At 47.2% G+C, this 26,351-nt stretch overlaps 1 protein-coding gene across 1 annotated transcript in view; it reads right to left on the bottom strand.

Annotated features, from left to right (window-relative positions):
- Nucleotides 1-11,593: 11,593 nt before the first annotated feature.
- Nucleotides 11,594-26,351, bottom strand: part of LOC119175650 (alpha-1A adrenergic receptor) — a 54,332-nt gene continuing 39,574 nt past the window's right edge. The window contains exons 2-3 of the mRNA XM_037426570.2: nucleotides 15,708-16,646; nucleotides 11,594-12,996 (exon numbers count right to left, since the gene is read on the bottom strand). Coding sequence (XP_037282467.2) covers nucleotides 12,734-12,996; nucleotides 15,708-16,605 — 1,161 coding nt within the window. The 5' untranslated portion in view covers nucleotides 16,606-16,646 and the 3' untranslated portion in view covers nucleotides 11,594-12,733. The remainder of the gene's footprint in view (nucleotides 12,997-15,707; nucleotides 16,647-26,351) is intronic.

Genomic DNA, 26,351 nt, shown 5'->3' with positions numbered 1-26,351 from the left:
GGCCTTCCCTACATCCACTTTTTTTGAGTTTATATGTGAATTTAGAAGTAGGAGTGACAGTCAGCGCCATCTGTAAGCCAAGCGACGATTGTGAAAATACTCTTTTTTGCGCATGTTTGGAGTCACGTAGCACGTGAACCTAATGTGAGCGGGCAGCTGATTAATAGTCCCTCGTATACAACCTAATGACACCAAGTCAGCCAGTACGAGACCCTCGTTTAATGAAATAAGGGAAAGAAGCATATACCTAAGGGCTCGTTTTTCCGTGTTTCAACGCAATAATAATGAGATCTAACAGACAGTAATGCTAAGGAATGTACAGGGAAAGTTATTATAACCAATGGAGTGTAAAGAAGAAGAAAGAAACGTGGATGAAAAAATAACCAAACATGAGCAGGAATCGAACCTGCTCAACGGGTCGATCTTACGACATATTTATCGGTCGCAGAGATGCCGCTCGGTGTCCGTCATGCCCTGATATGCATGCAAAATCCGACCTAGTTGACGCTGTGTTTCTCCATGCGCGGAGGATGGGTTGAGAAGGCTGCTGAAGAGCCGCCACTTTCTCTTGTAGCCCATCTGATCTGCTGCCTTTGTGAAGATGCCGGTCGAATTCGAGTCTCCAAGATGCACGGAATATGCAGCCGCTTCTGCGGTGAGGGTTTCGACGCGGGAGAGGAGTTTACAGTTTAGCTTGTTTCAGTTCCAACGGCTTATGAAGCCACAGTGAGCATCTCAGTTACGCTGGAGATGTGAGCGGATAGCTGGAGTTACGTTAGTTGTAGCAAGTGCCTGAGTATACGCTCGTTGCGTACGAAGGGCTTAGGATGCCCTCGCCGCGTATTCGCTTGAAGTAGGAATCATGGGGAAAGGTTACGACCTGAACTTGATCCCGTCGCTTAGACGGGCCTGAACCCTGTGTTGGCGCATTTACTGACAAGTTGTGAAGGCAATGCGCAGCAGAAAACGATCGCTTCCTATAGTTTTCTCGGGATTCTTCCACGGAGCATCACTGATGTTACGGGTGAAGGTTAAATCGGGACAACTATTCTTCGACACCGAGTTACCGGAACGTGTGGGATGTGCCGGATGAGTGAGCAACGTGAGACTGAGCGAGAAGATGAGCTTCTTAAGCTGTCGGCCCCGGGTATTCTCACAGTGGTAGCCCCAGTGAGGACTGGGCGTGTTAAATTCTCTATCACAAAGGCTTGGTGGGCCAGCGTACGCAGCGCCTGATAAAACAGTTGCGCGACGAATACCCCCGAAAAATAAGGGGGGCAGTCCATGTTCTAAATATGGATCAACAGTGGTCGCCTCCGCTGAGGGAGCACTGAAACCATACACTAGTCGTAAGGGAGGTCCGGACTGAGATCGATCTGACTCGCCGTGTATGCCTTACGCACGAGGAGGGAAGTGGTGGCGCCACCTCCGTAGGGGCAGCATCCGAAGAGTTTCGGTGTTGGGCCAGATTCCTGGAGTGCCAAGACGGCCGGTTGAGAGCAGAAATTGTCCCGCCACGGTGGTCTAGTGGCTAAGGTACTCGGCTGCCGACCCGCAGTTCACTGGATCAAATCCCGGCTGAGGTGGCTGCATTTCCGATGGAGGCGGAAATGTTGTAGGCCTGTGTACTCAGATTTAGGTGCACGTTAAAGAACCCCAGGTGGTAAAAATTTCCGGAGCCCTCTACTACGGCATCTCTCATAATCAAATGGTGGTTTTGGGACGTTAAACCTCACAAATCAATCAAAATCAATTAATCGAGAGCAGAGACTTAAGAAAAAAGAGAAAGGTGTGTGCGTTTTCGCTTATTTTCGAAACCTCTGGAGTTACACCATATAATTTTGAATCTTGAAGGTGGCATTGAATGAAGTGAACATTTGGTAGGCATCATGAATGTGCTAAATTTCAAATGCCCTCCTCCATGTTCTGTTCGGAGCCTTGGGAGACAGGAAGAGGTATGGAAACTGAGTTACCGGTGGGCGATGAGGCTGGGGCCACCTTGTGGCACCGGGAAGCGGAACCGGTACTAATTTGTGAAGGAGAGCGGGACCGCGATGTTTTGTATTTAAACTGAGTGGTCGCCAAGGCCGGGATGGCCTGCACTACCTCAGCTACTATGCGTTGCACGAAAAACGTGGAGATATGGTGAAGGAGAAGATTTTCAAGGCGGGAAACGCGCTCCTCAAGTGACAAAGATTTAAGGGCAGTAGAGCTGGAGATTCTCCAGGAGCCAACGGCGTCACCGACAAGAAAGCGGCAGCTTTGAGAGGCGTCGGGGTGTTTGGTTTGGGCGTAGCCTCAGGGCGAAGCTTGGGGGTGGTGGCCAGAGTAACCATCTGGGTAAGGACGGCGGCACCGGACACTTGCGGAGTGCACTGTTGCATGGATGCAACTTGTTTGGTTGGTAATGCGATTTGACGCTGAAGATCCGCGTTTTTCTTGTGGAGAACCGCAAGTTCAGGGGAGGGACGAGAATCAGGAAGAAGAAAGAGCCTAGGAGCAGCAACTCCTACCCCTCTGCTTAACAGGGGTGGCGTCATCGAGGCAGCGAGTGGCGGAAACTCTTGAGTGTCGGCTGGATGCGAGGAACTAGGTTGTTTTGGAGAAGCGCCCTTCTTTTTGTGCAGTGGTGATGACGTGGACCCACGAGAAGGTGTCGAGGTTGGCGTGAACTTCTGGTATTTGCCCGTGCAACCTCTGGCCCCGGTCTCGTGAGAGCCTTGGCAGCGAGGCACTAGGGGTGGCAGTCTTGGTCGTTAAGGCCTTCGGCAGTGAAAGGGCCACTCTTGGCACAGCGGGCTGGGTTAGGGTGGGGGCACACAGACGGCCGATGGCCGATAGTGCCGAATCTAGTACATGCGGGAGCTGTCTTCTTATATGGTCGAGCCTACGCCGCCACATATTGGTAGAAAAGGAAGCGCGAGAGCTTCGTGCCCTCGAAGGTCACCACCGCCGCCGTGGAGTCACCGAGTTTACGAACTGCATGGCAAGATCCTTGGGCCCAGTGTATTTCCGACTTAATCTTTTGAGAGGTCTTGGCAGGGTTGATAGTGATGAGCCCCCTGTACGTTTCCCCGGAAGTGTTGGCATGACCTCGGACAGGTAGCTGCTGGTCCCCTACTGGCAGCTGGAAATCTCCGAAGAGCTTTTGAGTTTTGGGAAGCTCTGTTTGGCTGCAGACGATGATGTTCTGTTCCCAGATCAGCCACACTTGAACTCGTGCAGTGGTCTGGTCTCCCAGGTAGGCCCGGATCGTGTTGCCCACACGATCAGCTTGAGGATCACGATGTAATCGTCTCTGGAGAAGCGAGGAGTCTGACGCGGATGCCACTTGCGTTGCTTCGCCGGGGATAAAAGAGCAGTGGTAAGCGCGCCATTTGTGGGACGGCGCGCAGCTGCAACGTCTCGTTGCTTGGACGCGGGTTTGGAATTCGCTTTCTTGCATTTCCAGATCTTCACCACATCTTCGAGATATCTTCACCACATCTCCACCACATCTTCGAGGCTCAAAGCCTTGGCGAGGCGGGCTAAGCCTAACGAGATGCGGCTTAGGGAGGCCGCGCGGTAGCTGTGGGCGAGAACAGTCTCTCAGGGTACCGAACACGACCTGCTGTACTCCTCCCCTGCCCAGATAGCAGAGTTTCTAAGGGAGCCCATGTCTCCGCTCGCGTCCAACCGCTCACCATTGGTGGCGCTACGTATAACGTATAACCTGTTCGTCTTCTACTTTGTAGTTGTTTTGAAGGCGCTGGTGTAAGAATTCCTGCATTCTGTAATGAACTACCGGTATATGTGTCTATTTCTTTACTTAGATGGCTGGTCAAGTAAGCTGTTCAGTGTGCTTAAGTATTTTTTGCACACTGGTTGACAAACGTGGGAACCCGTAGACTTACATGGTGTAGGACATCCTATGTGATGTCATGACCATTTATTTGCGAAAACAATCTGAATGACGTTTAGTATATTTATTTCTCAATTATTTTTACATTGTGCTAATACTACGCACTATAAATACTCTGTTGGCCAGAATATGACCACAGACGCTGAAGGTGACGTCAGCGAACAGGTGATGACTAGCGCCACGCCACTCGCAGGTTATGGCCCTAGCGGCAGAATGTATGATCTAGAACATGAGCGCTGAAGAGGGACTCCCTGGGTAGCTCAGGAGTAGAGTAGGTCGTGGTACCGAAGAAGGCTCCACTTGTATGAATGTGGTATCCGGGTGAAGCACAGAACTTGGTGACGACGATAGACCCGGTCGTAGCGGAGATGGTGGTGATCGCCCGAAGAAATTCGAGAACATCCGCGCAGTTGATGCGAAAAGCGTCCATTCCCAACAACCGCTTGTAGCACCCTCCCCCTTCTATGTTGGGCCTCTCTGGCTTGTACTTCGGGAGGCTGCCTGTTTGACACCTGGCGCAGAGCAGTGGCCCCCTGGCCAGGGTATGGCCATCTGCGCAAAACAAATCTTTCCTCTCGCCAGACCCTGGGGGGGGGGGAGGAAGTGCCGGCACACACGTATGAATAATGATGGGTTGATGAGTTATGCGAGACTCTGGGACAAAGTGTTTTCAGGCGCCGTGCCTCCTTCCTATCTCTCAACCGCACGGCGAGGGATGGTCAGGCGAAGGAAACAGGTGCGAAATTCTTTTTTGAAATGGTATCATTCGGAAAATTTCATCGACGTGTTCTACTGTAGGAGTTAGGGAGCTTCTTTGCGGTTATAAAAAAGTGCAGTCGGTTTACTGGTCCTTTAAACTCTCCAGGCATCGTTTCTTAACCCTTTGAAACGTCCACGCAACAACGGTCACTTGTGCATTCTGCTGATATATTCTATGAATTTTATTCTTCCGACGTGTGTGGAGTTGTGTCTTGAGTATCAGCATGAGGAGATGTGCTCGAGAAACTTGGTGAGACAGATCAGTGACAAGAGAGAAATACCTCCACTATCTGCTGAATCTTTCGCTACCTCCGCTACCTGCACCTTTCATGAGCTCAGGCGTAAAGTTTTGAAGTTCACAAGGTTAGCTTGCGCTTATTGGCTTAGCATTATAAGCTGGGTCTTAGTGTTCACTGTAGGACGCCATATACGTGCACTGCGGAATATGACCGCAAAATGGCACACACAGCGGTCTACCAGAACCCTGGTGGCGTGCAGAAAACGGCGAGTGGCATGCTGAGGCTGCATATTATACAGGGACCCTTAGAGGAGGTTACCTCGTCATGCAACGAGGAGACTTATTCGGGCGTCCAAGGTACCGCTTAACCCGGAAGTTACGCTGCCCAGACTCTTCAGCATTATCAGTAAAACAGTCTGAACGACCCCAGTGACGGTGACTTACCCCCCTATTCCCTATATGAGTGACGGTGACTTACCCCCCTATTCATAAACGCGCGTCGACTCGATTCTTCACTCGAAACACTCCTTGAATGACGTTTTCCCATTCACAAACCGCCCTTCACTTGAAACGCTCCCTTCCCTTGAGAAAATCTCGGGCGTTTCCTCGAGATTGTCAAAGAAGTGATTGAGTTACCTTGAATCGTCCCTCGAGGGAAATATTTGCGCCAACATCGCGTCCATGGCGGAGCCTGTCTCGCCTCGACGGCGTTTTTCGATCAATTAGGCTGCCACCGCCGCGTTCTTTTGACAATGACGGTACGCGTTTACTACGGAGCTGTCTTCGAACGGTTCAGCAACGGCTACTGTGGTGCCGGGACAGGCGGGCGTGGTGTCAAGAGGAGTGCTCACCAGTGGCGGGATGTGTTCCGTGCATGGGCCAGTGAATTCCCTGCCTTCTGGTGCGCGTATACTTGTCGTGCGAGTGCTCCAAGACTTACTGCGGATGCCAGTTCTTTCAAGTGTTCGATAAGGTTCGATGAGTGTTCGATGGTGTGGTGTGCAAGCTTCATGAAGGTTTCAATGAAGCTTGCACACCACACCATTTCAAACGTGGCGCGAAAGCTTGACAAGCAAGTGGCATAGCAAACTTTTGATGCGCTGCGTTCACCGTACTTTAGAGTGGCTTCCTCTCCGGTGAACCTTTGCTGCCCAAGTCAAAATTTACGACGAAGCACACCTTCGTTAGACGACCATCTGTCTCAATGAAAGGGTACGTTCTCCTGTGTTTTTTTATTTTTCCCTGCTTCGGCCAGATTACTATTAAAGACAGTTTAAGAAAAGCACAACACAATACAATGGGCGCAATAAGTGTGCTGCTGTAGCTACTACGCGTGAAACATAGCTTCCTTATACAGTGTCTTAGCAGCTCACAATACCAATGAACAACGGAGCCCACATTTAGGGGATCAAGCAGATGATCATGCTCTGTGAAACCTGCATGTACGCAAAAGTGCGTCGAGGGTCGTATGAAAACGCAAACATATGAAATATAAGTACAGCTGATACATAATGCGATTGTTTTTTTTTAATTTAACCCCCTTCCTACCCCCCGAAGAAGAATTGCTGGCTATGGCACTGATTCGTGCAATTAGATAATGAAATTAGATAACCATATGCTTGGTCAGCTGCCCAAGTGTCTGAGCCAAACATGTGTCAAAATAGTCAAAGCTCAATACTTCAACCATGTCTGTTCTTGAACGCAAGACATACTAATGAATGTGTGCACCGCTAGAATTAAAGAAAAGTGCGGCTTTGGTATCCAAGCTATTACGTTTTTCTAATATTATTTATTGCCTCTGTTGTGCAGGAGACCAGCTGCCGACAGAAGAACACAGAGAAAAGGTCTCCTAAAATCTGCCGTATTATTAATACATTGCAGAGTTTGAACGACTGTATACAAAAAGCACAAAAACTGCAGTGAATGCGTGCAGCTGCACTGAATTACAGGCGCGCTATGGTGTCTACTTCCTCAATCTTATTTATGATGACCTCCGAGCTCGTACTTTATCTTTACAGTGTGTAGGTTGCGTATTTTTGATTGATGAACACTTTGCAGTTGCATTTTTATGTTTGCCACGTTGCTCTTCATCAGCCACATGTAATAAAGGTTCATTTGCCATTCACAACTTCTGTTCTGTTCATTTATTAATACATATTTATGGTCGTGTTTGTCTTTTCATGATGAGACAGGACTGCAAAAACCACTTCTCTGATTCTACAGGAAAGCAGTTCTAGGAAAATTAAACTTGCTTGATATGAAGCAGCACCACTCCTCTTCCATGGAACTGAGATGGCTTGGTTCTCATTTCATTTCATTACATTTATATTACCCTCAATAGCACATAGCTTTACAGAGGGGAGTGGGGTACAAGAAAATAATAAACTATGAACAAGAGAAACATAGTGACATCAAAATGATAAAGATTACAAGACATGTAAATTTGATGTTAGGCGATACATTGGATGTATGTGTAAGTACCATCAGAAACATAGGGGAAACAGAATAAAATAATATAAATGTACAATATACACTTCACGCGTCATCACGTAAGTACTCCTGTATTGTGGAAGAAAACAAGTCATGATTTGACATGGAAACCATGTCCGAGGGAAGGTGGTTCCAGTCGTTGGATGTGCGTGGGACGAAGGAATGATGAAAAGTGTTAGTGCGGCAGCTAATGACGTGTACCTTATGTTGATGATCTAAACGAGCTGAGTAATAGGCAGGAGTGGTAATGAACTGAGCTTTCAAAAGTGGATGATTGAATATCTTGTCAAAAAGTATGAGACGAGATGCTTTGCGACGTGATTCAAGGGACTGTAGTGATAGGCTGTAGGTAGTCGTGCTAATGACGTGCTAATGTAGGTAGACGCGCTAATGATGCAGCAATAGCGGATATTTTATTTACAGTGCTCTGACCAGATATATCCGCGATGACTGCAATACTCTTGAGCATTTTTCACCGCTTTGTTGCACTGGTCTTCAATAAATCAGCAGAGTAAAATACGCTGCTTCTTGACGACACTTTCTCGATGGTTGAGAGAAACCACAACATCGTTTTTAAAACAGAACAGCGCCAATAGTCAGACGCGGCTTGAATTTTATTATTTCCAAAAAAATAAAACATCCCCTATAAATTATGTTGTGCCGGGGCTTTGGAATGCAGCACAGACACCACGATCCTTTTCAACAGGTATTTCCAGTAGTTATATTGCAAATAAAATTGAAAACGTTAGTGCGAAGGTCATTCATGCACTAACGAATGTGCTTCTGAGCACGCAGATGAAGGAGACGGGAAAAATAATTTAAGACGTTGCCGCTGGGTGAACTTGGAGATGGAAGCTACACAGATTTAAAGGTTACGTCTATGCAAATCTGTCAAATTAGACGCATCCACAAATGCAGGGCAAATAGAAAAACAATGCAAAAACAATAAATGATTCCTTGGAAGTTTAACATGTTAAAGTTGAAATAGACACACACATCAGTTCCTGTTAACAAGCTATATATACTGCTAAATGAAGAGAACAACATCTTTAAAATGTCTTTCGCCAATAGTGAAAGAAAGGCACACGATCGCTTTTCCTAACTTGCGTAGTAGTCTAATTCGAACGCTCAGCCACGAGTATAACATGCCTAGTTTTTAACGCTACCCTGGTATAACCTTGAATATCAGTTGTGAGCAATGTCTTCCAAATTTCCTATTATACGCAGAGAAACTACTACAAAAGCTCCACGGTGAAATCGCAGTAAATGAGAAAAATATACATTGCACAGGCCCCTGCACTTAGGAACTGTGCACGTACACCCGTAGCGAGAACGAATTTACGTACGAGTAATCCTTATACATAATGCGGTGGTAAATTCTAAAAGCACGCCAATATAATGTGATATATAGTAAAAAATACTCATTCCACCGTGTTATACATTCGGTGGCTACATTAGTGACCAGAAGGCTCTCAGTAAAGCGAAAGTAAACAAAGCAACAAACCATCGATTGCGCTTCCTGTCATCACACACGTAGTTCGTTAGTAACCCCGGCGAAAGTAGGCTTTCAAACGACACACACGCAGACACTACTATAAATATAAACTGCAATTAATAGACGCATACGAGACAAAATAAACTAAGCAGGTAGACACGTTCAGCAGCAGACGAAATGCCATTCAGCTGCCTGGGTGCGACTGTTGCCAGATTTGAAGCGAGGTTTCGCTAACTCTACCAGCACAAGGCTTAGGGAAACCACACTACCACTCTAAATGCATGTATTTTGCGGTAATGGCAATATTTAAAAAAGAATAATTAAGAAAAGCGTTCTTTTATTGTACAGAAAAAGGCAATTCCTAACCACAATTACGAATACTCTTGTTATCCGGCGCTTTTCTCGGCGCATGCACTTCACTCAAGTGAAGGGAGCATTTTCAAGGCCTCCCGCGGCGAAGGAAATGTGGAGGACCGTTCATGAAACGCAGCGGCCCCTTGAGTGGAGGAGCACGCTCCGCCTTGACTTCGTCAAGTCGAGGGGAGCCCTTGAGTGAAGGAGCGTTTGTGAATACGGGTCTTAATCTGACCAAGGGTGCGATGCAAGATAGCCTGAGCTTCTCAGGCAGGCAAGTTTGCTCCGAGATCGCTCAGCGGCGACCATGGCATGAAGACAGTGTGGAGCACGTGATGGCGGCGTTGATAAAAATGGCTACAGGAACGCGCGTGGCGTTGGAAACGCATGTGGGACATTTGCGACGGGTATCAAAGAAACACCGCGCGCGAACACGTCAGCGCCGTCACCCAGTTAACATTTCAACAGTGCAGTGACGTCAGAATTATTGTTGTGCTATCTTTTTGCCAACAGAACATGCCCCTCCCACAGGCGTGTTTGTGGGCGTATGTCCTCTTTCGAACACGTTCTTTAGTTCCCCGTGCAGCATGAAAATTTCCACAATCGAAGCAGCAAGGGTGCACACGCAGCACTCCAGTGCTGCTCGTTTCGCTTCTATCAAATATTGAAGATAAACATAAGAACAGCTGGTCACCAGGGACACTCGTATCATGGCGGCAACGCGGCTGTGATTGGATACGTCGTGAGCGCGGTGACATTGAATGCGGGACATCGTAGCCGCGTTGTGATATCACTTTTATTTCTGGGTGCGTGTGTGCATAGTCTGCGCGATAAAGCTGATAGATAAGTCATGCCGCTTGATGTGAGTACTGCTTCTCGGCACTAGTGAACCTGGTAGGCGTACCCGAGCTTCACCGCTGGCGTCTGTCAATCAAACTCATTGACGCGTGAATTCGGATACAAACTCGTGTATTTTGAGAAGGCCTGAGTTCAACCCGTGACTGTGTTGGTGCCAGTGTTACTGTCAACCGTTTGATGCAGTGAACGCTAAGCGGCAGCTTCTTTGCATATAAAATAATTTGGTGAACTCACACTGCTTGTGCGGGGCTGCAGCCGTAGAGGAGCTTGTGATAAACTAGCTTCTTGCAGCTTTTTAAGTTGGTCGTTTATTTATGCGCGTGCTCGGATTCGAAGTGAAGACCACCTCAGCTCTATCTTAATTGTGAATGTACTAATTGACTGAGGCTTAAAGACCATTATACTGTGCTGTCTTGTCTTCATTGATAAGACTTGAATTATGAGGTAATTGTCTCAGGCACAATTAGCAATGTCATGATCAGTATGAAGCTGTTAAACGTAATCATGATTAGCAAGACAATTGTCATCATACTAGTAAGGATTAATTATCATGGCTTTACTAAGCGTACTCATGGTTAACGTCACGTCAATTAGCATAGTTTAGTTAGCTCATCACCTAGCATGTTTTAGTTAGCCCGGTTCTAACCTCACATGGCTTCATGAGCACGGTATTTTTTAGATGTGGCGTAATTACCTCGGCCCTACCATGACATGGCATATTTAGCTTGGTCATAGCATGGCCTGGCCTAACCAGCCAGGTATACCGTCCAGTCAAAAAGCTAATTAGCCCGCCGCACGTGCTCGGATGCTAGCGGCCGATGAAAACAAAAACGACGCGCAGCAGCCGAGCCGCGCGCTAGAATTTACAGGCTGACCATGATGTACATGTCACCTCTGGTTTAGCGGCGATCGCGATATTGTAAGACGCTCGGCCGGTACTGATCTCAGAGGCCACCGTGCTGATTTTTCTAAAACAGACTTCGTGCAGGCATTGAAAGCTTCAAATTCAATTTCCCCACCCCGTGCCTCTAAAAAATATCACCAGCAAAAGTTTCTGACAATTTTGTCCCTTCGTTGCTCTTCTGCACTCAGTGGAACGACAAACAAATGAAAGAAGATGCCTCTGGTTTGAAAACACCGCCCAACTTAGTCGATCATTCTTGACGCAATGACTGGTTTCATCGTAACGAATGAAACGCAGCGTACTGATGGGTGCATTTAACATTTTGTTCTGTTGGCTTGTTCATAACGCGGGGTCGTCAGAGCTCACGAATATCCCGAGTTTCACGTAACTCGGTCGATCCTGCATAGCGCCTCAAATGCCTTTTAATAAAATTATCGCTCACTCCCTGCGTGGTCTTCCCACGTCTTTTTCTTTCATTTTCACACCAGTTGCTGACATTTAGCACAACACCTCCAGTGAAGTCGCTAAGCCTATCCACGCACTTTGCAAAGCGTAGTCCTATAAGTTGTACTCACCAAAGTGCTGTACAAGTGCTTAGGTAGCGCATCTTTTTAATTTATTTCACGCACTGCTCTATAGGACAGAACACATCAGCAAATATCTGCTTTAATGAGACGTTACCCGAGGCGGCATTCAACGTCACAATTGACATTTTAGCTATTGATGCAATAATTGAAACAAGTAAATAATTGATACTTGGTGAAGAAAGAAAACGAAGTTTACACTGCAGAAGTTTAGGGGCTGAACGTGGCCTTTTTGGCTCCTTAGAGTCCAACCACAAAGCCTGTCACAGACCGGGCATGCAAGAACGTCCCAACTCCAGCGCCAAAAGCTGCAGGACTCTGGCCAGAACTAACGCGCACAGCGGGCGTGGCATCCACGTTGAAGCGGGGGCCTTTCGGCGCTCGGCTCCCGCGACGGGCAAACTCGGCGCGCCGGCTGCGCCGACCGTCTTCTTCGGTGGGCGCGGCCGATAAGCATTGGTGCGGAGGGTCTTATTTGAACACCCCACGTTTCGCCTCCTGTCCCATGTTACACAGCTCGAGGTCATTGTGGAAGTAGATGACAGCCAACAGTGTCGCTGCCGTGTCTGCTCTCGTTGCCGTTCTCACCATGTTCCAATACCTCCGAAGAACCACGCCAGCCTCGACTCAACGTATACCTATTAATGGTAGTCATTTCAATGCTCCCTAGAGGGCACTACGGTTCTACATGTTCGGACAGCAGCACAAAGAAATTAAGGATGTATACATAAGCAGCTCCGCTGTGGAATACTGGTTTTCTTTAAACCTTGCTTGCTTCAAATGGAGACCCGTGACTAAGGCGTGTGCATTGCCGTTGAGCATGCTGTGCATTATCTTCACTAGGGGATCTTCGCACAGATGAACGCGTGAAAACGGAGTGAAGTCATGAGCCTTTGATGATTTTGGATTCAGGTGACTATACCGGCGTAGTCTTTCTCGGTGAAAAAAGTGTTTATAGATGAATATTTCTTCTCAGAGACCTTCATCTCTTTTGTGCACGATGTATACATCATATCTATTGATGTTCTGCGAAATGTGCTCATGAACAGGCTTTCAATGTCTCTTTAGTTAGACTTGAGCTGGGCCTTTTTTCTAACCGCTATGGACAGTTGCGGTGCCCAAATGACTAGGATATAGATGAGACGCACTCTCAGCGGATCTCGCTGTTCGGGGAAACAGCGGGACAGCTGCTTCGGTGTCCCGCCCTTCCAGGCCAGGCGTGACGCGCGTCCCTGAAGAAGGGCACCTCGCGGGGCTTGTTCCAGTGGCAGTGCAGAATGGCACAAAAGGCTCGCTTGTACTCGCGGCTTGTTGATGCATAGATGAATGGATTTAGGCAGGAGTTAAGGTACCCGCTCCAAAAACAAAAATCGAACAGCAGCGGCGGCACGGTGCATTGCTCGCACAGGGTGCCTGCAATGAAAATAGGGAATTACTGTATAATTCACGCTCATAAACAGGTGGATCTAACTAAGTTGGCACTGGGTAGAAAATATAGATTAAGTGTATGCACTTTTTATTATCTCATCAAAAGCCGCACATTGTGTGAGACTGATTCTAGCACATGGGGTTGCGGTGTTACACCATATAGATTTGCTTCTGTTCTCACTGACATGAAACTGACTACAGATTCGTCACCATTCCGAATCAGTTTTAAGGGCCATGGGCTGCATGGCAAATCATATTGATGAAAAAAACACACACTAATTCATGCAATATTACTTGCAGCCCAATCGTGGAGTAATTGAGCGTGAACTGCAAAGAACGTCACAGTCTTAAGCACTTCTAGAGTTGCCAAAAAGTAGGCATCTTCTACACAAAATCACCACTTTTTTTCTATATTTAGGCGTGCTAGTGTAGACACCCTCGCCCCCTCCGCCTACGATTAGTTTTGCAGCCGCCACCGCATGAATGAAGCTGCTCAATGCATTACTTCACAGTTGAATAAAGTATTCTAGCGTTTCATATCTTTAGACGCCAGCTACTCAAGTCATTGCGGGAACAACTTGGTGAAGAAACAAGAAGATTCCGATGAACGGCCCAGCAAAACGCTTGCTTTAGCATTAGAGCAAGCTTCATTTGTAAGCACACTAGTGCGAGGTTGATTCCAGTTAGACGAATGAGTTAGATTGTGCTAATTTCTCACACCTGCAGAAAATTCCAGATAAAATTGAAGACCAAGTCCGGGTCCCCATTCCAGATTTTGAGAAAAATTACCATTGAACTATAGACATCCAAGCAAAAACAATAGTATCGAAGCTACTTTTGCGAAATGAAAAAACAAAACATTTTCTTGGCTCAAAGAAATACATATATAAATCACGTCAATTTCGCGATTTAGGAACTTTGATCGCACCCAAGTTAAAAAAAAGTGCACTTCGTGGTCACAGTATTTATTCCCTTGAAAGAACGTATATAAGAACTTTATCAGTTTGTTTTTACCTTACCTGCTGAAAAACTTTAGACGAGAAAAGTCACACACATGACAAATGGCAAAAAATTACCTATAATAAATGCGAAGGTTTACTTAGCGAACTTCGGCGAACCAAAAGCGGTCGAACCCCAATTGCAACAAAAACCAATGAAAGTACGAATCTTAAGTGAGTTGCTGCACTCCAGTTTTCCTTATTAAAAACAGCAGCGCGAAATATCTGAAGTTTTGCAATCACAATTTCGAGCGTCTTTCCGCATACATGCTAAGCGCACAAACCAGTAGCGTGAACTCAAACCAGCCGGCGCATAACGGCAAGTAGGAGACGGAGGCATGCGTTGTTAACAATTAATACAGCCTCCACAGAAGCATTAATGAAACTTGAGGGAGAAATCTCTACTTCCTGCAAAATTAACTGTTAGTTGTCTACATCGTTAGGGCAAGCATTGACTCGAGCGAACATCCAACCAAACTTATAGTCAGATCCGTGCAACTTCTTCCGCGAAGAGGATTTGAAAGTGTCAACCGGAAGTTTTCCCTTCCGGTTCTATGTAATCATGTCTTCTGTGCAACTCGTTGCGCCTAACGGGCAGTATCATGAAGAGCTGTTGGTTCTCGCATCAGAAGGCGCAGCAACCACTCACGGCAACTAACAGCGACTTAATTCTTCAGTGCAAAGTATTTGACAACCCAGCGAGCACAGAAGAACAAGTTCGTATCCGTCAAAACGAATGCCCTGTGCCTCAAGGAGTCCGCGCCTCGAGAGCAAAGGTGGTAGTCACGAGAGTCTGTAAACAAACGCACACTGCGAGCGGTCCCACGTGATGGAATCTGACCAATACCGACGCGGCACCGGCCTCGGAGAGGTTGGAGGAGGAGAAAAGAGAGGAGGCGCGTGAACACGTCGAGAGGAGGCGCTCGAAAACCACATACGTCGCTACCTTGTTAAGTTTTATGGGGCTTTAACGCTGCTGTATCACGAGCGCTGCGGCGGTGGCATTGCTTCGAGCCACTTAGAAGGATGACGAGGGAACAAATCTGACAGATTGATAGTGAAGAGGGAAACGAGTCTATCGCATGTCCATGGGAAAGCACTCGCACGCAGGCACGACTTCAGCAGCCGTATATCCATCATGTGGCGCCCCACCACGACCACTCCCCGAACGCAGCGATGGATCCTGTGGAGAAGCGTTCGTTTGCACTGGCATTGAATTAAATAAACGATACGCTGGTCCAAGAAAATAAAATAAATTGTCACTGCTTTCCTTCCTGTAATTTGGGGGTAATAAATGCTGTGGTTATGAAGTGCACCATTTTCTTCTTAGGTGCGCCCAAAGTTCAGAAATTGCGGACTGGTCGAAAGAGCGTTTTGCTACCCGTGTACATAATTATCAGGCGAATATGTTTTTTTCCAAAACTACCCTCGAAACCGTTGTTGTTGCTTATGCTTACCCCCGCGGCGAATTTCGCCAAAAGCACGAATGGTGACCCCGACCTCGTGTTCGATCTGATCTGAATACACCCAACGTTTGTACTAAGAACAGAATACTATAGTCGTTGATTCCATCGTGCTTGACAGCAGAAGTATCTAGCCCTGTTAGGTGTGGTGCTATGTGTTCGTCGGCGGCAGTATAAGCTGAGATATCTGAATACTTCTATTGTTTTTAAGTTGGCATCCTGTAAGTGGACTTACCTAGGGGTAACAAGAAGAAGAACGGAAACCAGCAAATTATGAACACGCCGACTACGATTCCGAGCGTTTTGGCTGCCTTCTTCTGACGCTTGAACTTAGCAAGACGGCCTTGGACGCCAGCTGATGACGCATCATCTCCCGCCATACATGGCGTGTGCGCTCGTAGAGTCAGCTGACCGCCTTTTATAGTCTTGACGCCAGTGCGCAGGAACTTTGTCTGGCGAGTGGCTGCCCTGTAGATGCGGTAGTAGAGGACAATGATCACCGCTGTCGGAACGTAGAAGGAAAAACAGACTGAGAAAACAACGTAACCCGTCTGCTTCGTGACTTCACAGACGAACGGATCTGCAGGAGGAGGCTCCCGCCAGCCGAGTAGAGGCCCCACAGATATGACAGCTGACAGCAGCCAGACGAGGACGCATGCAACCAGGGCTCGCCGGTGCGTCACCACGCTCGAATAGGTGAGCGGTCGTGTGACGCCAACGTAGCGGTCCACGCTTATCACACACAGGCTGTTGATGGACGCTGTGCAGCAGAGTACATCTGTGGCTGCCCACACGTGGCAGAAGATTTCGCCGAAGTACCACTGTTTGTCAAAGATTTCGAGCGCCGCCGAGAAGGGCAGCACACTTGCGCCAAGCAGGAGGTCAGCGAGTGCCAGGTTCACGATGAGACAGTTGGTGGCTGTGCGCAAGTTGGCGTTCAGCAAAACGGCCATCAAGACCATAAGGTTGCCGCTGATGTCCAGGAGGATTATGGCTAGCAAAAGGCCGCCTTTCAGAAGCGCCGCAGGGGCCATTCTTGTAGAATCTGTAGCGTTCATGGCCCAGAATGATGACGAGGTGTTTTCTACGATGCCGAAGGACAGCAGCCATGGCTCGCTTCGGTTTACCTCCATCACCGCAAAAAGTCAGAAGGCGGCCACCTGTAGATGTTCACCTGAAAAAAAAAAATGTTGAGAGTAACTTATCTCTTATATGCACCCCAAGTATCACGTCACTTACTGTAATACTCATGCCTTTCAGTGAATACTTTGGCAAGTTTATTCATTAACCGCATAAATTCCTTCTTCATATACCGATATTATTGAGATCTAACCGAGAATGATGTCAAGGAAAGTATCGGGGATGATATTAGAAGCAACTGTAATGTAAACGTGAAGAAAGCATAGTGGACGAAAAGATAACTTGCCGTGGGCCGGGACCAAACCCACGACCTTCGAAAGACGCGTCCGATGCTCTACCGACTGAGCTGTATCTCAGTCCCTCCGCTTTATGGGGCATATATGTGCATCACACGTGAGAGAACGAGTCAGCGCCTCCAGTAGTTACGACGGTGAGTTAAGAACACTCTTTTCCTGCCTTTTTGGTGTCACGTAGTAGGTGATCTTATTACGAGTTGGCATCTGACCAATTATCTCTCGTATACCAACTGAAGGCAGTATGTCTGCCATAATGAGACCGTCGGCATGAATGAAGGAAACAAGTCTGTCACCATGGCGTGCCACCAAACAGGCAGAAAAAGAGTGTTCCGCACTCGCCGTCATGGCTACTGGTGGTGTATAGAATAACGCTTCCACATTTAATGGTCATATATACTTCATACATTGAAAAAGGGGATAGCCGCTGTTGTAGCTCAGTTGGTAGAGCATCGGGCACGCTATTCGAAGGTCACCTGTTCGGTTCCTACCCCCGGCAAGGTATCTCTTCATTCACTTTTCTTTCTTTCCATCAACATTCGAAATAGTTCTTTTAACACCCCCCTACTTTCTTTGGCATGACTTTGTTAAATCTCATTAATGCTGTGGTTAACCAAAAATGTGGGCCCTCACATCTTCACTTCTGTCCTTCATTCATAAAAAGGGCCTCGTTCTGGCATACTTAAACGCGTATTCACAAACCAACCTCAACCTTACGTCGAGTTTTCGTCACCGGTTTTAAGCCTTCTTGCGCATGATGAACAAAGTAGGCCAGCGTTCATTGACCAAACTTGTTATCTTCTACACTTTTACCATTTTTGTGCCCATTAGAACGAATGTAGAACGTACAAGAACTTGAAGAGAACATGAAGTAAGGCCAAGGTAGGTTTGTGAACAGGGGCCTTAGTGCCTTCAGTAGGTATACGAGGGATAATTGGCCAGACGCCAACTCATAACAAGATCACATGACCAGAATTTAGGCACATTAGAATTACTCTATATGCTACCTTTCGTAGCATACATAGTTACTCTGCTCCATGGGGGAGAAAGTGCCACCTGGCGCTATCCCGGGATATTTTATAACAGCTTGATTTAGGCTCTGATCCACTGCCAACGGACTGTTGGCCATCCTGCGTTGCAGCTATTTCAGAGGGAACGGCTATTTCATAGGGACCTTCCCTTTCCCGCCGCGGTGGTCCAGTGGCTAAGGTATTCGGCTGCTGACCCGCAGTTTGCGGGTTCGAATCCCGGTTGCGGCGGCTGTATTTCCGATGGAGGCGGAAATGTTGTAGGGCCCATGTGCTCAGATTAGGGTGCGCGTGAGATATTGCCCAAAATAGTGTAAAGTGAAACGTACCAAATACATTCTGTGCACTATACGTCGTAAAATGTCACCGGTAAACCATGCACATATAAAGAGGGTCATTAGCTTTGAATTCATCATATTTGAGACACGCGATATGAACAAATGCTTGAGTAGTACACGTTCCAGCTCCATTTTTTTATTGTCTGGTCTATTGGAAACATACTGGGCACCTAGGTAAGTATGCAGTTCGTGATGCTCAAATCAGCCAATGGCAATGAACTTGTGTACGTGGCATGTTCATTTGGATAGAAGGCATCACTTATAGTAAAAGAGGCAACGACACCAAACTGACTTTGAAAACCAATTGTAATTGTGCTTCCAGGAGCTGCGTTATAATGTTTAGCTCATCTGCATGTTCTCAGGAGTCTCAACTATGCCGACCGACCATGCCGAGAAAGTTTTGCAGGGCGCCTTTAACACCAGTAATGTCTGTGTAGCTCATCAATATAGTTAAATATAAATGAGTAAAAAACGTGGCTGATCCTTCTTTTTGGAAATCGGTATAACAAGAAAGTGCAACATGCCTTCACAGAGGTAGTTGAGCGTTCTTTCGCTACGAGGGCGAGGGCACATGGAGGCGGAAATGTTGTAGGCCCATGTACACAGAATTGGGGGCACGTTAAAGAACCCCAGGTGGACGAAATTTCCGGAGCCCTCCACTACGGCGTCTCTCATAATCATATGGTGGTTTTGGCACGTTAAACCCCACAAATCAATCAATCAAGGGCGAGGGCACGAATGCTACGGGAAAAATAGCAATCTCATAAGAAGAATGCCAAGCAGCTCCTAACTTCCAGCTCGTACTTCATGCAGAAAACAGGCACAAAATCAGCATAGACGTCTAGAGCTGTGCGCCGCCGCTCATCTTAGCTCACGCCATTCGCCCTGCCGTCGAAGTGCCGAGAAGGGCCACGCCACCGCCGCCATCGCTTAATAATTTCGGCGCGCGGTCATTAGTTTCATTTTAACCCGAGCGGAAAACCTGGGCATAAAATTCATGACTTCACGTTCTTCTCCACAGCTTTAAGATTTTTCATCGCAGTGTTTGCGGTGTCTTGACTACTTTCTTTTGCCCGTGTTTCCATGCTATGTCTATATAAGACCCTAGAACAGCTTCTGACGATACAATGTCGAGGACATCATTCTCTCCGGGCGTTTGTCTTCCTGACGCCAGAACAGTGATTTACGCCACATTGGGGCGTACACTGTCGAATGGTTCTTATTCAAGAAATATAAGTTGTGAATTGTGTCCAGCCTTGGTTTGCCATGCATTCGGCCCCTGCTCCTCCTCATCTCGCATGATTATTGCGCACGATGAACTCGTGATTCCCCAGCAATTCACGAGTTTCTGATTGCGCAGGCTGAAATAACAAGGGAGTAGCCGGCAAGATGATGCGCCGAACGATCAGCGCCCCCATTGCTCACGTGATTTGTGAAGACATAGGTGCCGAAAAGGTAAAGCCTGTAATAGTTTTAGAGAAGGCGCTGTAGTGGAGTGTAGTGGAGAATGCGGACGAGCTCTTTGCAGCGAAGACGACGCTGCTCTCCAAAAACAAAAAAAAAGGGGTGGGGCTGTCGAATTCGCTGGTTTCCGTAAGATTTTTTTTATTATTTCAAGGAGAAGAAATATGTGAAGACTGTCGTTCATCATCGTCGTCATGTACTGTGTAACGTCCAAAGAGATAACTTTTATACGCACATTCCCGCATGTAAAATCTCGCGAGTGCTAGCGAGGAACACTTCTGAGACATACCGGGTGTTCAAAATTAAGCTTTATGATTTTTTTAAAATTAGGCGCTCGAAGGCACGTGAGAACCACTTGTGCAAATAAGTTAAGCGGCCAGGGGGACAGAAAGTTAGATGATAATTATCGCTGTCAGCAGCCCAATTAACTAAAATTTAATAATTAACTTTTTACTGGCTGCGGTAAGTTGGCATGTTTATATTGAAAAAATGTAGGCAGTGGTGTTTGTACACAGTTTCAGTTGGAAGATTTTTTCTAGCACGCCTGTGTTCCGAGATATCCGGCTCCAAAGTTTAATTGTCTTTCGCACGATTACGCATGCAAGAGGGTGAGGGTCCGCACAAAGCTCCTCCCTAAAGTGACGCATCTGTTGCGTGTGGTGTTTAGTGTGTGAAGAGGGTGGAAGCGTAGGCATAGGTGATAGCAATTACCCTTGCCCTCTTCGGCCGGCGAAATCAAAAATCGAAGAACGCTTGCAACCAGTGTCGTAACACGCAACTGCAGAGCCTCTAACGATAGTGGCAGATACCATGCCGAGATAATGGTGCGAGCGGAGAATCTGGATGCCAGTGCGCGTGCGTAATAATCACTAGAGAAGCATGCGTGGTCGTTGCCTGGGCTACGCGAATAGCGTGACTGCTGATGTCCGAGTACTGTAACTTTTATTGAAACAAGAGCAACAACTCCACCAATAATAACTGAAACAGTTTTATCCTTGCTAACGCATATTTCCTGCTGCTACATAAGCATATTTCGGTCATGCACAAATCTCATCGAAACTCTTCACCTCTCAAGACGTCAATGCCCCAAAAAGTGTTCAAAATGCCTGCCTTCGGCAGCAACGCAAAGCATGAACCGCTGTCGCGTCGACTCGATGACTCGGCGCAGTACTTCTGCAGGAATACTCGCACAGGCAGATGTTATCCTGTCCTTCATGTCATTAACATCGCTGGGCTCTGTTACGTAAACTCGATCTTTAACGTAGCCCCAAAGGAAAAAGTCGAGCGGAGAAAGGTCAGGTGATCTTGGTGGCCAAAACATCGCTCCTGCGCGCCCAATCCACTGTTGTGGAAAACGTCTGTCCAACCACTTCTTCGCCCTGGTAGAAAAATGTGGTGGTGCTCCATCGTGCTGAAACCATACTTGGCGCAGGTCATTCAGGGAAAGACTGCAGACAAGATCATCAATGACAACACCTAATATTTCTTCTGTGTACATCTTTCCGTTCAAGTTGTCCTCAAAAAAGTGAGGTCCGATGATCCTGTCCCCGAGTATGCCGCACCACACATTCACACTCCAGCGAACTTGATGCTTGTGCTGCCTCAGCCAGTGTGGGTTTTCTTGTGCCCAATAATGGGCGTTGTGAAGATTAACACTTCCATTTCGGCAAAACCGAGCTTCATCAGTCCAAATTATTCTGTGCAAAAAGTCATTTTCTTGATCAGTTTTGATGAGGCCCCAATTGCAGAAGTCAACTCGCCTTTCAAAGTCCGCCTCATTTAGGTCCTGATGAAGGTAAACGTGATATGGATGGAACTTGTGCTTTCTTAAAACATTTGTGACTGTTCCGATGCTGCGACCGCACTGATCGGCAATCTGTCGGATGCTGAGCTCTGGCATCGAGGTTACGCACGCGACAACGTCGATTTCAAAGTCTTCATCGACGATTGCCTTCCTGGTCCGTCTCGGAAGGTGGACAGAGCCTGTTGTGCAGAAGCGTCGAAACAGGTTTGTGAAAGTGGGCCTTGTTGGAAGGGGACGGTGTGGGTGGCGAGACGCGTAAAGCTCCATTGCTAACGAAGCGTTGCCATTCATTTCAGCCATTGCAAGCACCACGTCTACTTTTACTTTGGTAGAATACCTCACGCCAGAAGCAGCCATATTAGCTCGAAAGGACTCCACGTGGATTTCCTTGGTAGACCTTCAATGCAGAGACGCTGTGCTCTAACCGGAGGCACCCTAGTGCAGGACGGTCCTGCTAACGCGTTCACAAGAAGATGTCTCAGTGTGATCTAAAGTCACGAAAAAACGTCGCGAAAAATGGTCTCCTGTTATCGCGTTCATCAGGATCATGCGTAAGGCTCATGGCGCACCGCGCTGTCACATTTTGATTTCGCCGGCCGAAGAGGGCAAGGGTAATTGCTATCACCTATGCCTACGCTTCCACCCTCTTCACACACTAAACACCACACGCAACAGATGCGTCACTTTAGGGAGGAGCTTTGCGCGGACCCTCACCCTCTTGCATGCGTAATCGTGCGAAAGACAATTAAACTTTGGAGCCGGATATCTCGGAACACAGGCGTGCTAGAAAAAATCTTCCAACTGAAACTGTGTACAAACACCACTGCCTACATTTTTTCAATATAAACATGCCAACTTACCGCAGCCAGTAAAAAGTTAATTATTAAATTTTAGTTAATTGGGCTGCTGACAGCGATAATTATCATCTAACTTTCTGTCCCCCTGGCCGCTTAACTTATTTGCACAAGTGGTTCTCACGTGCCTTCGAGCGCCTAATTTTAAAAAAATCATAAAGCTTAATTTTGAACACCCGGTATATAGAGGAAACAGGCTGCTCAGCTACGTCGCGCGGAGAGCGCATGCGATAACATTGCTCCGTGCGCGATGCCTGCCGTTGATTTCTGCTTAACCGAAAAGGAAGCCTTCTCTGTCCTTTTCTGGAAGCAGGATTATGAAGAGACGCTGAAGCTGCGTGGGTCAATCTGCTACTGTGAACTTTGAGTGTGAGGGCTCGGCAACGAACGGCATAGCACACGTGCTATTTCAGCAGGCCCCATCGAACGGATCGTGTACCCTTCTATGCGCTTTGTATCACTGAGCGAACGGCGCTGTTCCTGAGAGTTAGCTGTAGTCTTAGTTCATTATGGGGCTATGTGCTCCTGTCGCACGCGGTTTAAAGTGTGAAGTCATCGTTGGGCTCTCCACCCAATAGCAGCTGAAGTTGTCTTTAACCTACTATATTCTCCTCAAAGATCTGAAATCGAAACAGTTTAGTTTTTTTTAAAAATAAATGACACTTCCGTTTGAACGCTTAAACGTCATATTTCGAAGAATTTGAAAGTTGTAGCGAATTCCGTAGTTTAGTTGCGCTGCTGCTCACGTTTTGTCACATTGCGCTATAAGTAGTATCAAAATACGTGCCTCAAAATATAATAAATTGAAGCCAAGAGACCCCGGGTAGCCGCAAACTCGGCTGTACGGCGCTATATTCCGTGCCTTCTGCATCGGCACTTATGCGACACCTTTATCGCTGACTGAAAGTGTGCACATATCGAAGCGTTGATGACTTCCACTTTCCTATAACTCTGCTACTATCAACACAGAATGTACCACTTCGTCCGCCGCTAATGGCCCGGTGTGCGACCGATGGCGGTGCTGCGAACCACGATAGCACGACGTCCATTCGAGGATTCGCCTGCTTTCGAGGCGGGGTGCCATATACAAACCACCGTATTGCTAAAACTCGGCAAATAAGCAGTTCAGTTGGTTATCCTGTGTGTGGCGGCTACTGACGCTCTTCTAACAATCATGGGTGCCCGCTTTGAACGTGCATTTTAAAAGCACGGTGCTTTGTTTCATAACACTGCGGGTGCTTGTCTCCGCGGAGAGTACTGCGCAATAGTGCAGTACTGCTCTGTGCCTTTATATCACCATCCACCCGTGAAAAGGGCATTAGCTTTCACAACTAACCTAAGGACCCGAAGCTTAGGAAGAAGTGGATAGTCAAACTCAGAAAGGGAAAGCACCCCATTTCTTCATCGACCGTGTGAAGCAAGCACTTTGCTGACAGTGACTTTTGCTATACCCGCTATACGCTCCGCTCTTCGGTAACTTTGCAACCGTGTTTCAGCGCCTCGCCTGTACTTAAGCTTTTTGTTGCACGCAGGCTACAGGCGTAGGCCATTTGCACCAGGTGAGTCGCCGTCTCAAATATACCACGAATGCCGTGTAGATAAAAGAGCCGACGACGTGGCCTCCGAATCGCTTCGGGTAAGCGCGAGTCCTGAGCGCAGCTGAGCGGCGCAGGTCCACTGAGACTACAGTTTTATTAAAGACGATAGTCTTTTTAAAGACGATAGTATTTCTTGGGGACCTTCGACGCAAATATTTTGGTCTGTCTGTCTCTGTCTGTCTGTGTGTCTGTCTGTCTGTGTGTCTGTGTGTCTGTCTGTCCACGCTTAACGGTACCGAGTACTCTGAACAGACCAGCAGATACCCTAGACGGCCAACCCCATCCGCAGCGCCCACCAATGTTGCTCAAGATTCAGCGTTTATACTTGCATGATTATCAATTATAAAGCAATTATTGTGCATATCTGAGACACCATAACAACACGTAAATATTCTGTATGTGCATCTTTTACTAGAAAAGGTATGCATAGGTAATTCTAAGGACCGTTGCGCTTATCACGCTGCGCTGACGATGCAACGCTTGCTAGAAAATGCGAGTGTTTCCAACGCTTTGCTAAGACGACACGGTGGTGGCACCTACCCGTCGCTTTGCGTTCTACACCTAATTACCTCTGAGACGGGCAAGCACGCCCGTCTCAGAGCCACGCGCTTCATTTTCTGAAAACTGCCAGATAGCGCTCATGTCTCACGTGTGACCTGACTTGATGCGCTCGTTCGCCTCCACTGCATGCTCGAGGCACTCTAACGCAGCGCCTCCAGAATACTATTCACCGATTTCTTGCGCAGAACATCAAATAAATGTTTTGTTCACTCTCCCGACATTTGCAGATTAACATGCAGATACGGGGCCCATTTTTTTTGGTTGGTGTACGCACAAATGTACGTTGTTTACTGATGAACACAGCGGGGTACCAAGCGCACTGCTTACCTTAAATTGATAAGTGAAATCTGTGGTCGCTGTTTGGTGGGCACTCACTAAAGGTTGTCACATAATCTTTGTGGCCCCCTGCGCATTATATACAATGAGCGATAGCTATTTGGTATATTCTGATACCCGAGCGCCGTCCCAGTGCGGTATCAATATAAACTACTTCATTAGGGCGCTCTTTTGAACACAGCTCACAGAGACCGGGCAAGGGGGTGCATAGAGGTGGAACTTGCCTCCTTTCCGAGTCACACCAGCACGTATACCACTTAAGGCAGGCACGTGGGTAAGGGGAGGGGGGGGGGCGGAGGGAACCGCCTTTTTTCCTCGAAATTCGTGCAGTCGGCCAATAAGGCTAAGTATAGAGGAACAAGCACGTGTAGCGATGTGCGCATGTAAACACTATTTAAGGAACTAACGAAGAATAGATAGCAAAGAACCTTTTCTCTGAAAGCACGGCAGCACTCTCTTAAAATTTTAGCGTCCGGCCTGTGAATCAACACCACAGCAGAAGCACTCTTAATTCGTGTGTATTAGGCGTCAGCGAAGGAACTTCCCGTACAACAAAGAAGACAACCGAATGACTCGTAAGCCTACGACCACATGCTGTCTACGTATTGCCAAAGATCGTCCACCGAGAAAAACAGTCAAAAGCGTTCTCTAAATGGATTGCTTGGAAAAGGGAGCTTTATTACGAAATGCGATGGCTTCAGCGATCGATTAACTGTCTGACCCCACTCGCGCCCTAGCGAACCCGACTTCTCTTTGTCCGTGGTGTCTGTCCTCTGGCAGGCGCCCACGTGGTCGAAAGAGCAAATAGTGTAAACAATTTGTACGGTTAGGACACCCACCACTTGAATTAGTGTTTATGTAGCTCTCTAGTTCTTCATCTATTGCGCGCCGACGGAAGCGTATAGTATTGGCGAACTTGCTCATCACTCTCGGGAACGTAATCAGACGACCATCGATGTTGTTTACGTCGTTATACGTATAGTATACCGCGCTGTTCAAGTTTCCGTTTCCGTTAGAAAACAGCAACGTTCCTCGCATGTGTGCACGGTGGCTGAAACTTCCAAGAATGTATAATAATTCCTCTGAAGTGCGGTGCTCAATACCTACAAAAACACAGTTATACTCATTTTCCATGGGGCCTTATGAGAAAGATAGACTGTAGCAATAGATCGCCACTTTTATTCGGGACAAACAAGCCGCTTCGACATTTTGTGATTTAATGCGTCGCTTCTTATTCTCAAGCTTGCGCTCTGTCGTATCAGTGCTCGTTTGATGCACTCGATCATGCGGACATTGGTAAAAAAACAAACGTTATCGTAGCCTAAGCCTGTGTTGCTTCGGTTTGGGCTCCATGCAAGGGCACTTCACTCGAACGTTATGTATTTATTATCTACAAAAACACAAATGAGTCAATCGTTGACTTCAGAAAGAATAAGCAGTGGTTTAGGTGTCGCATTTGTAAT

This window comes from Rhipicephalus microplus, chromosome X (genome assembly GCF_043290135.1).
Source record: "Rhipicephalus microplus isolate Deutch F79 chromosome X, USDA_Rmic, whole genome shotgun sequence".
NCBI classification, from domain to species: domain Eukaryota; kingdom Metazoa; phylum Arthropoda; class Arachnida; order Ixodida; family Ixodidae; genus Rhipicephalus; species Rhipicephalus microplus.
Note: the sequence above shows the minus strand (reverse complement) of the source record. Positions and strands in the feature narration are given on the sequence as shown.